The sequence below is a fragment of the Miscanthus floridulus genome, chromosome 11, assembly GCF_019320115.1.
Source record: "Miscanthus floridulus cultivar M001 chromosome 11, ASM1932011v1, whole genome shotgun sequence".
Taxonomy (NCBI): Eukaryota; Viridiplantae; Streptophyta; class Magnoliopsida; order Poales; family Poaceae; genus Miscanthus; species Miscanthus floridulus.
This window is the reverse complement of record NC_089590.1, coordinates 93,458,630-93,471,791: the sequence shown is the minus strand read 5'-3', so window position 1 is coordinate 93,471,791 and position 13,162 is coordinate 93,458,630. Positions and strand designations below refer to the sequence as shown.

At 45.0% G+C, this 13,162-nt stretch overlaps 2 protein-coding genes across 2 annotated transcripts; one reads left to right on the top strand and one right to left on the bottom strand.

The window, feature by feature from the left end:
- Positions 1 to 1,479: 1,479 nt before the first annotated feature.
- LOC136493968 (exosome complex component RRP4 homolog) lies at positions 1,480 to 5,431 on the bottom strand. Its single transcript, XM_066490093.1, has 7 exons — positions 4,996 to 5,431; positions 4,811 to 4,912; positions 4,515 to 4,560; positions 4,048 to 4,137; positions 3,610 to 3,675; positions 2,563 to 2,631; positions 1,480 to 2,189 (listed from the first exon to the last, which is right to left on the bottom strand). The coding sequence occupies exons 1-7, from the start codon at positions 5,148 to 5,150 to the stop codon at positions 1,758 to 1,760; spliced, it is 960 nt and encodes a 319-aa protein (XP_066346190.1). The 5' UTR covers positions 5,151 to 5,431; the 3' UTR covers positions 1,480 to 1,757.
- A 5,432-nt stretch (positions 5,432 to 10,863) lies between these two features.
- Positions 10,864 to 11,486, top strand: LOC136491501 (heavy metal-associated isoprenylated plant protein 2-like). Its single transcript, XM_066487829.1, has 2 exons — positions 10,864 to 10,966; positions 11,059 to 11,486. Exons 1-2 carry the CDS (start codon positions 10,882 to 10,884, stop codon positions 11,382 to 11,384), a joined length of 411 nt encoding a protein of 136 aa, XP_066343926.1. The 5' UTR covers positions 10,864 to 10,881; the 3' UTR covers positions 11,385 to 11,486.
- Positions 11,487 to 13,162: the final 1,676 nt, after the last annotated feature.

Below are 13,162 nucleotides of genomic sequence, written 5' to 3'. Positions count from 1 at the left end.
GGCGTGGTGCGTCGGCGGCCCAGCAAGCGGCACGAACGTTGGACGAGGACCGGGGCGGGGTTGCGGCGGCGCTGACTGAGCGGTGCTGGGCGAGGGGGCGCGGGCTGAGCGAGGAGGGAGGTCCGGCCCAAGGGTACTGTCACGTGGGCCCCACTTGTCAGGCAGCTCAACCCATATCGGGAGTCCCCAAACGGAGCGCAAGACGTACCAGTAGCAGCTCAATCAGACACGAGTTAGGCTGGAGTGTCCTATCTCAAAAATAATGATGGAAACCATACGGCTTAGAGTGAAGAAATATTCAGATTTTGGGTTTCCCCCTTTGTTCACTGAGACTGAGGCAACGACTTATACTAGTTAACCATTCTCTCTTAAAAGGAAAAACTTTGACATATTCATATCATAATTTAGAAGGGCGGGCCTGGTGCAAGTGGTAGAGTCTTACTGTCTGTGATCGGAAGGTTCCGGATTCGAGTCGCGGTGTCCTCGCATTGCACAGACGAGGATAAGGCTTACCACTGACACCCTTCCCCAGTGTCCGCACAGAGCGGGAGCTCTCTACACTAGGTATGCTCTTTATTCATATCATAATTTAAAATTTGGTTCTTTCGATTGGTTTAATTTCGACAAACTATAGTTTGTTTTCATGGATGACCTACCATGTCACCGAAAAAAAGAGAGATTTAATAGTCAACTCAACAACAAAGCTCTCTCGAGGGAAAAAAAAGTGTTTACTCCCCAGCCGTCCTCTAATTTTTATGCTCCGTCTGCATTATGGAATATAATTTCATTGTATACATTTTTATCTTTTTTTAGTTAGACGTATACATTTTTTTATCATGAATATTAATGTTATTTTCTATAAATTCAGTTAATTTTAGATAATTTGACTTATGAAAGAATCAGAATTACATCATTTTTATACTTCTCGAATTTTCGGGACGGAGGCACTGGTAGTTCTACCGAACATAGATCGTCTTCACTCCGGCTTCCCATCAACCACGTTCTTTCGTTTGCTCAAAGATTTACCAAGTTTCAGTAGAGGGGATTAAAGATTTCTACCAAAATTGACAGATGAAATATCTAGGCATGATACATCAATGATTTGTCATGCCAGGAAACTATAATAAGTCTGTCTACCAAAATTGACAGATGAAATATCTAGGCATGATACATCAATGAAATATCTAGGCATGATATTATCTACATAAAATTTGTTGAATGTTGACACCAAGGCACTCGTATAAATTACTCACTTGGCACAAGGCACTCGCATAAAGCTCCTCCATAAGTTTTTCACAAAGGTGTTGGTGACTTGCACACTCTGTGATGGGCATTCTATAGCCTGGCTAATGAGATATTCATATAACCTGGCTAATGAGTTGCAGATTTCCCAGGCAACATAATTCATGTCACTGGTAGATTCCACACGAAGCACGTCAAATTTCAAATCAGAAATGCATTGAGCTAGCAACAAACGGATCAAAGATCTGCCAGGCACAACACTGCCGGCACCAGGCACCATAATCAAATGCATGTACAGCACAGAGTGGAGCGAACCCCTTACATCTTTGCTAATAGGAAAGGTGTACATAGAACTTGATTGCATATTTTGCCTTAGATACAATCAGATAAACATTATGGCACTCTTACAGACTTACAGATCTCATGCGGATGGGACACCCCAACATGTCAGGCACTGTTCTCTGCAAATCAGGAAGCCGGAATCATCAAGGAGGAGGGCCGAGGGCGCTACCTACTTACCTTGCCCCATTCTTCTTTCTCAACAGATCAGCTCGACGCTTAGCCTCTCTCTCTGCTGTCTGGACATAAAATTCAGCACCGAGCATGTCATTTATCTCTACATTTGATGACGCACTTGCTTCCATGGTCTCGATTATCAGTTCGACGGTCAAAGTGAATCCTAGGGCTGAGAGCACACGTACAGCATTGGCAAGCCGGCAAATATGCTTCCTCGTTTCTAATGGGGTAAAATTCTCTGCTTCAGTGCTGAACCTCTGCTGACCTCCTGTCGTTTTTGTTTTTTCACCCACCACAACATGCTCACCAACCCAGATGAATCCATTGCAACCAAGAATCAAGTCGACATTGTACTGCTCAAGATGATGAAAATGCTGCTTCTTTCGTTTAACCAAGTATGGAGGTACCATCAGCAATTGGCCCCTCTCGAGCTGCAGGAATAAATTAAACCACTCAAAAAACATATCAGCAACAGCCTAATGTGTCTCAGGAAGCAATGGTAATTTTTTTTGTAAGACAAGACTTTAGCTAGACCAGATACATACAAATCTGAGACCTATTTAAGGTGTTATCAGCATAATGAAGACTAAAGGCATGGAGGCTTAAGGCACATCTATGAAACATCCATGCGTCTCCCTTGCATAGCTGCACCAAATGATCTACACAGACCAATTTTTGCACTCACATTGAAGGCCTCTATCTTTTACAGATGACACCAAGCTAAATTGGAGGCATTAAAAGGGCCAGACAGATAACAGTAAAGGGTACAGTAGCAAATCCAGTGTAATCTAAATTGGCATGTACCTTTCCATACTTTTCACTCCTTGCCTGTAGGTGTAGAGATCCATCATGTTGGAAGCCGCGAACTTCAGCCTGGTAATGGATTACATGCAAAGTAGCAGCATATTATTTTAAAACAGTTTGCATATAACAATAGGAAAAAAGAGATTGCACTATAAAAAGATAGAGGCCACAGAAGTTCCTTGGGGGTGAATGCAATAACTAAGAAATGAGCGGAAAAAATCATTGCAACTTGTCAACATGAGGGAAGGTAAGCAAAGCACAAAAGAAGTGCTTCCTTCCACAAAACACATTGCTTCTATGCAAATAAGGAAAGTATCAATATTTAAAAATGAAACACCCAATACTGGGACTGATCTTCATGCAAAACACTTAATATCTGGCCCCTTTTTCAACAGATCAGACAGCTTCTTTTCAGTGCATTGATCTAGAGTAGGTGTGCAAACATGGTCCACAAAGATAAATGATCAATGGTGTATAGAGACTAGAGAGTAGATATAAATGTGGTAACTGTGCCTTGCATCATTCTTTATAAGACTAATCGAGTGAATACAAATGCCAGATTCAGGTTGAAATACTTCCAGGTGAATTGCGACTGCATGGTAGAGAAGCAACAGCATATAAAGCTGTTTAAGTAGCGCCTTGAAGCTTGCAGAAGCCTATGGATTAAAAATGGAATGTACGATGTATAATCAACAAATGAGCAGTATAAAACTGATGCCTCAAAATGCCATCAGCCTATAGACAAACAGTAGACCAGCAGTTGCTCCAGGACTGAGTAGACATATGAAAAAAGGAAACCGCAAGCAAATAAGATGATTCCTTGACATAAAATAATGACGAAAAGTGGGCATTGCCATATTGATCATGCATTCTTTGTTGGTGCTACTGCTGACATCATAGATATAGTCATATAGAAGCAAAAAGTGTCAGTGCAACACCCTAAGTAAAAACAGATTTGAAGTCACTATACACAAGATGAACTGAGTGTTGACTCCAGCACCAAAAGAAATAACTGCTTGAAACAAACAGAACAAGTATCGCACTTACACAGATAACATCATTTTCTTCAAAGATACTCCGCATATTAAGTTCATCAACAGCAGTTCTCCTTCTCTAATAGAGGGAACAGGGGGGAAAGTAGTTAATTGGATATTGCACAAGAATCACTAGTGTAATTAGTAATGAACTCCGGATAGAACTCATTAATTCTTTTGAGCCGACACAACCTTAAGACTGTTTGCAGTACATAATTAGTTGAAAACATGGAAATAGAATCATTTCTTGGCATCTAATGTGTTACACTTGCACATATTGATGGTAGAGATTATGCTGTACTCAAAACTTTCTTACGCATTGACATTGGTGCCTAACTGCTTACTGCTAAGCGTTCAGCATTATTTATCCTCCAGAATGGTATATCAAACAAACTGTTTATTGCCTGTCCAATTTTTGGGTGCCACAGGGCAAATATGCAGGAAAGCGCACCTGAATACCATCGGGCAAATTCATAGACGAAAGCATCAGAACAGCATCTTGGCTAAAATTTATCTCCAACCTCCAGCGCTTAGGAGCAATCTTGCAAACACAAACCAATTAATTGTGGTATGAAATGTAGTATGTTGTTTGCACCATATAGAAAATAGTGTTCAATTCTAATTGAGTGACAAACATGACTACTATAAGATTCAGACTGGCCTAATAACTCTGATCACCAAATGGATATGTATCAAAAAGCCATGGGCCATTAAACACCTACAATTAGTCAGAGCTACAAACTTAATCGAAATACAGGTAAAATAAGTTCGATCTATGCAGTATCTGGGGAAACACATTCTCATATCTGCATGTTATGAAACATGGAAAAAATGTTCTGGGTTTCATATTCAAAATCTCTAAACCAACGAAATGTAGAACATCCTAGTATTGCAAAAAATTAGAATGAATTTACACACCTCAATCACACGGCCAACTATGATATCACCAACCTCCGGCTTGTATCTGAAAAAAGGCCAAAGAGAACAAAATTCTAACTGAGTGATAAACAATAATAAGTGTGGGGAATAACTCAAAGTTTTTTGCTTGTGAGTTTATTTTTCTAAACAAAAACATCAATAAAAATAAGTGTGGGGAATAAGATGAATTCAGTGTATTTGTCCGATTGGTAAAAATCAGGGGGCCGAATTCCTTCACTGTTTGCAGATAAATAGATACGCCAATGGAGAGGAACACAGCAGAGGCGCGCGCGTACCTCGCCCTGAGAGTACGGACGTAGACCAGCTTGTTGACCCGCTCCACCACCCCGCAGAGCGTCGCCACCACCTCCCCGTCCTGGTCCGACGTCCCGTGCCCCCTGCGCCACAAGCACCCACGCATCAGCCGCGCACGGACGGACAGACAGGGGTAGAAAGAAACAGAGAGAGGGAGGCTCTGTACTTGAGGATGTTGTCCTCCTGATTGACGGGAATGGTGTCCGCGACGGTGACGGCAGCGGCGGACGCGATGGCGGGCGCAAGGGACTGGAGCTCGTGGAGCGCGGCCTCCAGGCGGACCCGCTGCGTCTGGTTCAGCGAGAGGTGGCGGTCCTTCATTGCCAATCTCTTCTTCTCGAGAGCACCAGAGAAGCAGGACGAAGACGCCGCGACGGTGCCGACGGCCGAGGAAGGAAGAGAAGCAGTAAAACCCTAGCAAAACCCGTCCCGGCTCCAACTGGGCCTATGGGCCGACACAACCCACGCAACGGCCCAATGCTTCCCGCTCAAGGCTGGCCTAGTCGCTGCGAGCCTGCCTCACGGTCGCGCCACCGCCGCTGCGACCTCGCCTCGCGCTCGCGCCGCCGCAGCCCTCGGCCCTCGCTCGCGCCGGGATAGGGTAAAGGTTTTTTGGGCAGTGGGGCACAGCTGCGGGATTTTTTTTTCTTGAGTAAAATCCATTACCGGTGTTTAAACTTGTCATCCCGATCCTAAACTCTTAAAATGATTATCTAGGTACCTAAGCATGTTTCGGGTCTCACAATAGTCCTATCGGATCAACATGCGATCGTTTAATTTGCGTAGGTGTGTCATTTTGGTCCCAAATGTCGTGAACTAGCTAGCAGGATCAACGTGCTCTGGCCACTGGCCACTCACGCTCGCCCTTCGGTCTGAGCTGCCACAGTACGTGCCAACCACGGCCGGCGCCTGGGTCTGCGGACTCGAACGCGACAACCACGGCGCCACCGAACACCTCCTCTTCGGCGCCCGCGTAGGCAGCGGACTTCTCTTCGGGGATGAGTTCTTGTCTGACGTACACGTACCTGGGTCGAAGAGGAGCCGGTGGGAGTGGATCCTGGCACGACAGCGACATCCGCCTCGACGCCTCGGACGCATGGAGAGGATGTCAGAGAGTCCTGTTGCAGTGTTGCGCGGAGGTGGATGTGAAGGAGGACTCGACGAAATCGGGGACGATAAACTGATAAAGACAATGGTGTCGTCGCTTGCCTGAGACCCTGAGTAGAGCTGTGGCCGTGCTGATAGGGCCCGTTAGGGCTGGGGTGAGGGTGGAGGCATGTTGGGCTGATGTGGGCTGGATTGGGGACGTGGGGTGGGCAAGTCGAAGTAGGGAGCTCCAGGCTCGGTTCGGTTTACACAGGGCGTGATTGGTTGCCCCGATGGGACGGTCCTAAGACCCATCCGACACGAGTTGATGCAGTGAGGGCGTGATTGATATCCCAGCTCGTACCATATGCCTGCTCCTCTCCACCTTTCCCCTCCGCCATCCCGCACGCCTCCATCTTCTCGATTTCTCCTTCCCTCTCGGTCCTGGACGCCGCGATGCTTGGCGGGAACGATTTCGGCTTGCGCGGGAGATCTCGTCCTGGGCTAGGGTTACCGCCCCCATTTCGCGCCTCTCCTTCCTCCTCTGGTTTGGTGTGCTCTCTCCTCTTCCTCCCCATCGAGCTCGCTTGACCTATACGGTCAACCTCCACCGACGGATTCGTGTTGGTCCTCTAGTGCTCCGACAGTATATCTCACCTGCCCCCATCTCCCACCCCTCTCTGTGCGGTGATTTCTGTTGAATCGTTTGTGGATTTTGTTTGCCGTCCACTGATATTAGGGTTCATGTTCTTAGATACTTAGATCTGGGCGACATTTTTGCTGATCTACATGTTTACATTTGCTTTCGTCTTGTTTCGCCCTCAGATCTGTGTGATGTGCACCTCTTATTTGTTGTACACATGTGTTGTTGCCTAGATTTTGCACATGATGATGCCTAGTCCGATTTACAAACTGAGCAAAGTGCTTTGGTCAATGATGTTTACTTTGTAACCCTAGGCGCTGGAGGAGCACCCTATGGTGTGGCAGCCGCGTCTTGCTTAAGTCCATAGCTCTGATTCTAGTGAGGGTTATTTGTGCTGAAGCATCTAGAATTTATGACTGTGATGCTCAATCTCTTGATATGACTGTGATGTTCAAACTCTTGATATCTATTTGGCCAATGATGCAACATGAAAAATAAACTCTGAGGTGGCTGCAATTTGTTTTTTGTGCATTCTGTATGATTCTCATGACTGTCATCAAACCATGGGACATGATCTTAGTTTTCTTCTATCTGTTTTTGTTTGCCTTGGCAGCCACCTATGATTGAGTATCTGGAAATTGTACCAACATATCGTTAAGCTGAGGCCTCACTTACTTTGCCAATGATGATATCATATTAAGCATGTCAACTACGTTACCAAGAACTGATGACCTTGAGCTTGTGTTGAGGTACTGGAACTTTGTTTCTTACTCTGTTTGTTTCTTATGCTCCAAGCTCAAGGTCAACTGAGGAGCAACTGATATCTGAGGTCAATGTGTTGAATACTACATCATTTGATCATCATCTTATTATTGGTATTTTGTGTACCTGGGCTACATGCCATGCACAGGTCACTGGTTTTCCAAACTGCTGAGTAGGGTGGTAACCTCACCAAAGCCATACCTGGGTGCTCACACCTTCTGTCGTGCGCTAAACCAAACACAGCTAGGCACACCAATTCATACCACAAAACCGTCCACACAGGCAACCAAACATGATTCCTATGATCCAGTATGCTACACTCATTTGTAACCAAACAGGCCAAGGTGTATGGTCTCATCTGGGATAGTTCGAGCCTGCACAGGCCCTCCATCCCGGCTGGCAGACAAAGGAGCAACCAATCACGCCCACAGTTTCTCGGTTTCTCGTGCTAAAAAAACCAAAGCCACCCAAGTTGGTCAAGTGGTAGGACAGTTTAGTGGGACGTTACCCATCAGGATTTAAACTCGGGTGTTCACATCTTTTTCTGGATTTTTTTTTTCAGAAAAACTATGGTACACGCACGAGTGCGCATTCGGTTATACTGCGCGTTTCCCGCGCACTAGAGGCTAGAGAGCCTCCCAATCTATTCTTTACGTGTGTACGGACACGCACGCGTGTGTGTGCGTGTGGTGCGATTGTGGAGTGTGTGCGTTGTGTGCGTTCAAAGTTGTACCCGATCAAAAGAACCGAAACTAAAAAACCAAAAAATTGATATTTTGGTTTGGTTTGGTTTGGCTCTCATTTTTCGGTGAAGAAGTGCACAGCCTGACTTGTCGCTTCTTCTGACCTCGCATATGTGACACTGACACCGTGCATCCACTTTTTTTCCATTGAGAATAACGGTTTTGGTCATTTTTTGAAGTTATCACTATGGTTAGAAAAGGACGAAGTTAAAGCAAATCCGAAGCTTGTGCAAAGATTTATGACATGGAGGCACAATTATGGTGAAAATTTGATTTTTTCTACTGTCTTCTAAATTTTTGCATGTCTTATCTAAATAGGGCAGTCCCCCTGTTGCGCTGCGTGATTGTTTCGTCGACTTTAGTTTTTGCACCAAAAAGCACTAGATATGTTTTATGTGGGTACTCCCTCTAGTTAGTAAATAACTAATATCTTGGACAAAGGTATAGTCTCCAAAACATAGCTTTAACCGAGTTTTCTATTAGAATACAAATAAACATCTTGACAATGTTATGCTTATATGAAAGTACTTTTCAAGCATTCATGTATGTGATCATCTAGTATTTAAGTATGTGAACTAAATAAGTTATTAAAAGCTATTTATAGTTAAGGTTTTAAAAGTTTGACCCAAACCTTATCTAAAACATGAAGAGTATGCAACAACAGTGTAAATAAAATAATCTTACTCCACATATATACTATTTGCTTTGCTACGTGCCCCGGGACTCAGTTTGGTGAAGCAACGCGATACCATCAAATGATTTGATGGTTCGTCTTATAGGTTTTGTAACACTTAGGCCATCTTTATAACATGGGCAAAGAGAAATAAAAAAACATAGGGATATGAAAAGAAAATAGCATAAAGTGAAAACTAATGAATCTAACATAGATGAATGCCTAAAGTTTGCTCTTTAGATTTGCGCGAACATTTGAATGTGAACACTTTGTCCTTTGTTCCAAAGGCTCTCATGTGATTTCTTTTTGGAGGAAGGAAAAAAAATCCAAAATTCATGTTAAAAAAAACTATCGTTCCAAATAGTATGCACACAAATGCGTGTTCCATTTTTTGCATACATGCCCATAGAGCCAGAATTTGCACCCGTCTCGATGCTGGCGGCGGCGCGGAGGTGGAGCCGCATGCGAGAGCGTGTCCGCCCGCGTGGCGTCCACTCTCCCTCCACGTTTCGGCGTCCTCCTCGCCCTTCCCGGGAATCTCCTCCAGCTACTGACCCTCCCCTTCCCGCGTAGCCCGATGATCAGCTTTCGGCCAAGAGAGAATGGAAGTACAGATTCTGAGTATGATTCAGTGTTTCTTGAATCAGTGAAGCGAACCTATGAGTACAAGGTATCTTACTGTGAAATCTAGTGTTGTTGAACCTTTATCTTCTAGTTGTCCAGCTCTCCAGCCACAAAACTAGCTATATAGTTCACAACTGAGTTTGCTTGTGAATTTATTTCTTTGCTTATTTTTTTTCTGGGATAAATGGTGTTAAACTGCACATTCCTTTTGCAGGCATATTTTGTTGATCTGGATGTGAAACCTCTGGTTAAGATGGAACATTATTTTAAACTGGATCAGAAGATAGTCAATTTCTACACAAGAAATGGGGAGGTCGTGCCACCTCCGATGGGCAGTAAAGACTTCGCCGATTTATATAGGTCTGAAGAAGGGTGCATCAGGGAGTGTTGGTTGTTGTTCCTGCTGCCTGCTGCTGTTGTTGTAACTTCGTGAGTACAGTCCCAAGGATACAGGGAGCTGTGTTGTTCGTCGTCTCTGTTGTAACTCTACTTGTGCATACACCGTGGCTTGTCACAGCAATCTCCGAAGATGCCCAATGTTAGTTGAGATAACTGAACTGCTTACCCTGGCAACCACTCGCTCACTGTAACGTCAAGTTGAAATGAGGGCTGAAGTTTCCCTCGAGGCAACCATATGTGATATGTCCTGTGTACCACTTAAGTGTGCCTGTGTCATGTGTGATGTGTCTCAATTTGCTATTGCGGAAATGTTTGGTGAAACTTTCATCCTCTCATGCCTTGAGCAAAGCGAACCTAACTTCTTTGAATCAGTTGCAATGGCTGGAAATCTGTATGTACCCTAGCCGTTGGCTTCATTCTAGCAAATCCTGCCTGCCGGACCTGCGATGCTGTCTGTTTTCGTTGTGATGGCTACAGCCTACAGGCCACAGGCGCCTGTCGCCGTCCAGCACTGTTTCATGTCTCGTGATTCTGCTGTGCCTGATGAGCTAGCTAATCGAAAGGCATGAAGTGTCTCTAGTACTGCCTGCTTATAGGTGTGCTATTTCTCTGGCCAAGGATGCATGTAGCCTTTGATTCGCCAACGCCGTCCGGCGTCCGCCGTTTCAAGAACTAGTCAGGGTGGTTCAGCTTCCAGCTTCTAGACAGAAACAAAATGTGGACTTCCTGTTTAAACAGTTAGGAATTGCAGCTAAACTAATCGCATACTCCTGTGTATTTCGTCAGGGTATCAGGATCACGCACGTCAAAGTGGTATAATTTTCTGTCACCAGCCGCCGGGACTACAGGAGTCTCAGCGACGGCAAGTTAGAAAGAGACCGAGTTGGTGATGGCAATTGTTACTTACTTATGTTGCCAAATGCCAATGCAAAGGACAGAGCGAGCGATTGGACTTCTCCAGGCAGGGGTTGAGCTACCCAATTTGTCCCTCCAACCACCTGAAAACCAACCGGCATATCTGCAGCAGCAGTGGTAGCTCCAGGTGGGAGCAAGACACCTGCCGGCCAGCACTTTATCAGGCAAGGCCGGAGAAAGCGGCGGCAAAGGGACCCTGCGGCGTCCATGTCGAAGGTGACGGTGCTCAAGGTGGACACCTCCTGCGCCAAATGCAAGCGCAAGGTCCTGCAGGCCGTCACCGGCCTCCATGGTACGTACACGTACGAGCTAGCCTTCTTCTTCTTCTTCGGCCTTGCACGCACCATGGATTCCGTCCAGCAACGATCGTTTTGGTGGGCGCAGGTGTTGACAAGGTCGAGGTGGACTCGGAGAAGAGCACGATGACGGTGACGGGCACCGTGGACCCGGTGGACGTGATCGTGCAGGCGAGGAAGGCCGGGAGGCGCGCGTCCGTGCTCACCATCGGCCCGCCGCCCAAGCCGCCGGCCGAGGAGAAGAAGCCCGCCGAGCAGGATAAGAAGAAGACGGCGGCGGCGGGCGCAGAGAAGAAAGCGCCAGAGACGCCGGCCACGGTGTTCGTCCACCACGTCCCGTCGTGGCCTTCGTGCCCCAGGTACCAGGAGAGAGTAGTGTACGAGCAGGAACCGCCGCCTTGCTCCATCATGTAATGTAACTTTAACTAACTGAGCCGGATCTGACCATGGGTATACATCACCGCTCCCGCTTGCTCATTTGGAACTTGGAACAGGTACAGGAACTTTGTAAGACCATATCAGAGGAAATCGTTATGATATTGAATCTCGTGCCTTATAAACTGCCGAGAAGGATTAAAAATTACGATCAAATAAAGAAAAAAAATGCAAAGTTAGATTAAGGGCGTCCATTTTTACTAAAAATTAGCTACCTTTTCACGAGCCTTTCTAAAATCTACTCTCTAAATTATCATTTGGAGAGTCATTTGAGTAAAAGTCACTTTCTATATCTCTGTATTTTCCAACAACTTTTCTATATGCTAAGTCATCCTCGTTCTCCATTTTTAGCCAGTGAGATATCTTGAATAGATGATATCTATATTTGGATATCCAATTGAAGAGTCCGTTGGATGATATTTTTTTAATCAAAATCTCTATTCTTTTTAATTAGGGAAGATATAAAGAATCTCTTGGAGATGCTTTTCTAACTTTTAGCTAGCTAGCTAATTTTTAGTAGGGGGCTATTTGGATCTACTTGCTAATAGGTGGTTGGATAAGTTAAAGGTGTATATAAACTAGTAGCACATATTAGCAACTCTAATCCTGTTAATGGAATTAATAGTCAGTAGCCCTTCAACTAATAATTAGCAATTTTATTAGTAATTTCAAATGGTAATTTTTAGTGCTAATGAATCCGAACGGTCCCTAAACCAAATTAAGATAAAAATGTATGGCTGAATTTGGAAGTAGAAAATTACAAAATATAGTAAATTGACTTCAATACCAATTGAGAAACAAATGCGTGGATAAAAACAGTCCGTGTCAGCTACAACTAACCCTGTTCGCTATATACCTTCCCCATCACCGATCCGATGTGTACATGTATATTTTGTTTCTTTCTTTTTTTTTAATGCTATGATGCGGCCGTCCGTTCGCATAGATGCTTCTTAGTGGGCCGTGACACTAGCCTAATTATCCTCTCCCATCCGTTCAAGAGTTTCTAAAAAAAATCCTCTCGTGCAGTCCTATCCTCTCGTCCACTCGTTCATGCTCCAGCCTCCAGCACTATCTCTCCCCGCACCACACCTTCGAACGACCTGCTATGCAAGGTCACAGCAGGATACTCTCACGTCCCTGCTTCCTCCCCAGGTTGAAGCGCCCGCTCCGGCTTCTCTCCCATGTGGTCGGCGACCGATTTGCTCCCTAAAACACCCCTGCATGCACCTCTAGAAGGTTATTGTAACACCCTAATTTTCAAATTCTGAAATTTAGAATTTATTTGAATTAGTTTGAATTTAATTTGGTTAGTTGTATTTATTTTTCAAGGGAGGAATAATCATTTTACAAAATAAAGTAAAAAGAAATATAAGGTAGAAACAATATTTGTTGCATTCATGCCGCTACATAGTTTTTATTGGTTGCTCTCGTGTGTTTAGTTTCACGTTTAAGTCATAATAGGATAGATGTCTTTCGCAAAAATCATTTAGAAAAAGGAAAAGACTTTTCTTTTTCTTTCTCTCCCATCCTCTCCCTTTTGGCCTGCTGCCGCTGAGGCCCAGTCCAACCGGCCCCTCCCTCCGCTCTCCCGCGCTTGCGTTGGCCTAGCCCAGCCGGCCCTCCCCCTCCCCTTTCTCCCACTCGCGCAGACAGCCTAAGTGGCCAGGCGGCCCAACCGCCTGCAATAGCACGCCCACCCTGTCGGTGTTTCGTACAAGCACCGGCAAGTAAATTTATAGTAATACGCGTTAGGCTCA

Coding starts and splice junctions, on each gene's coding strand:
- LOC136493968 (XM_066490093.1), bottom strand. CDS start 5,150: ATGAAGGACCGCCACCTCTCGCTGAACCAGACGCAGCGGGTCCGCCTG. Junction 4,913..4,995: donor CAGGAGGACAACATCCTCAA/GTACAGAGCCTC, acceptor CTTGTGGCGCAG/GGGGCACGGGACGTCGGACC. Junction 4,138..4,514: donor TAGTTGGCCGTGTGATTGAG/GTGTGTAAATTC, acceptor TGTGTTTGCAAG/ATTGCTCCTAAGCGCTGGAG.
- LOC136491501 (XM_066487829.1), top strand. CDS start 10,882: ATGTCGAAGGTGACGGTGCTCAAGGTGGACACCTCCTGCGCCAAATGC. Junction 10,967..11,058: donor GGCCGTCACCGGCCTCCATG/GTACGTACACGT, acceptor TGGTGGGCGCAG/GTGTTGACAAGGTCGAGGTG.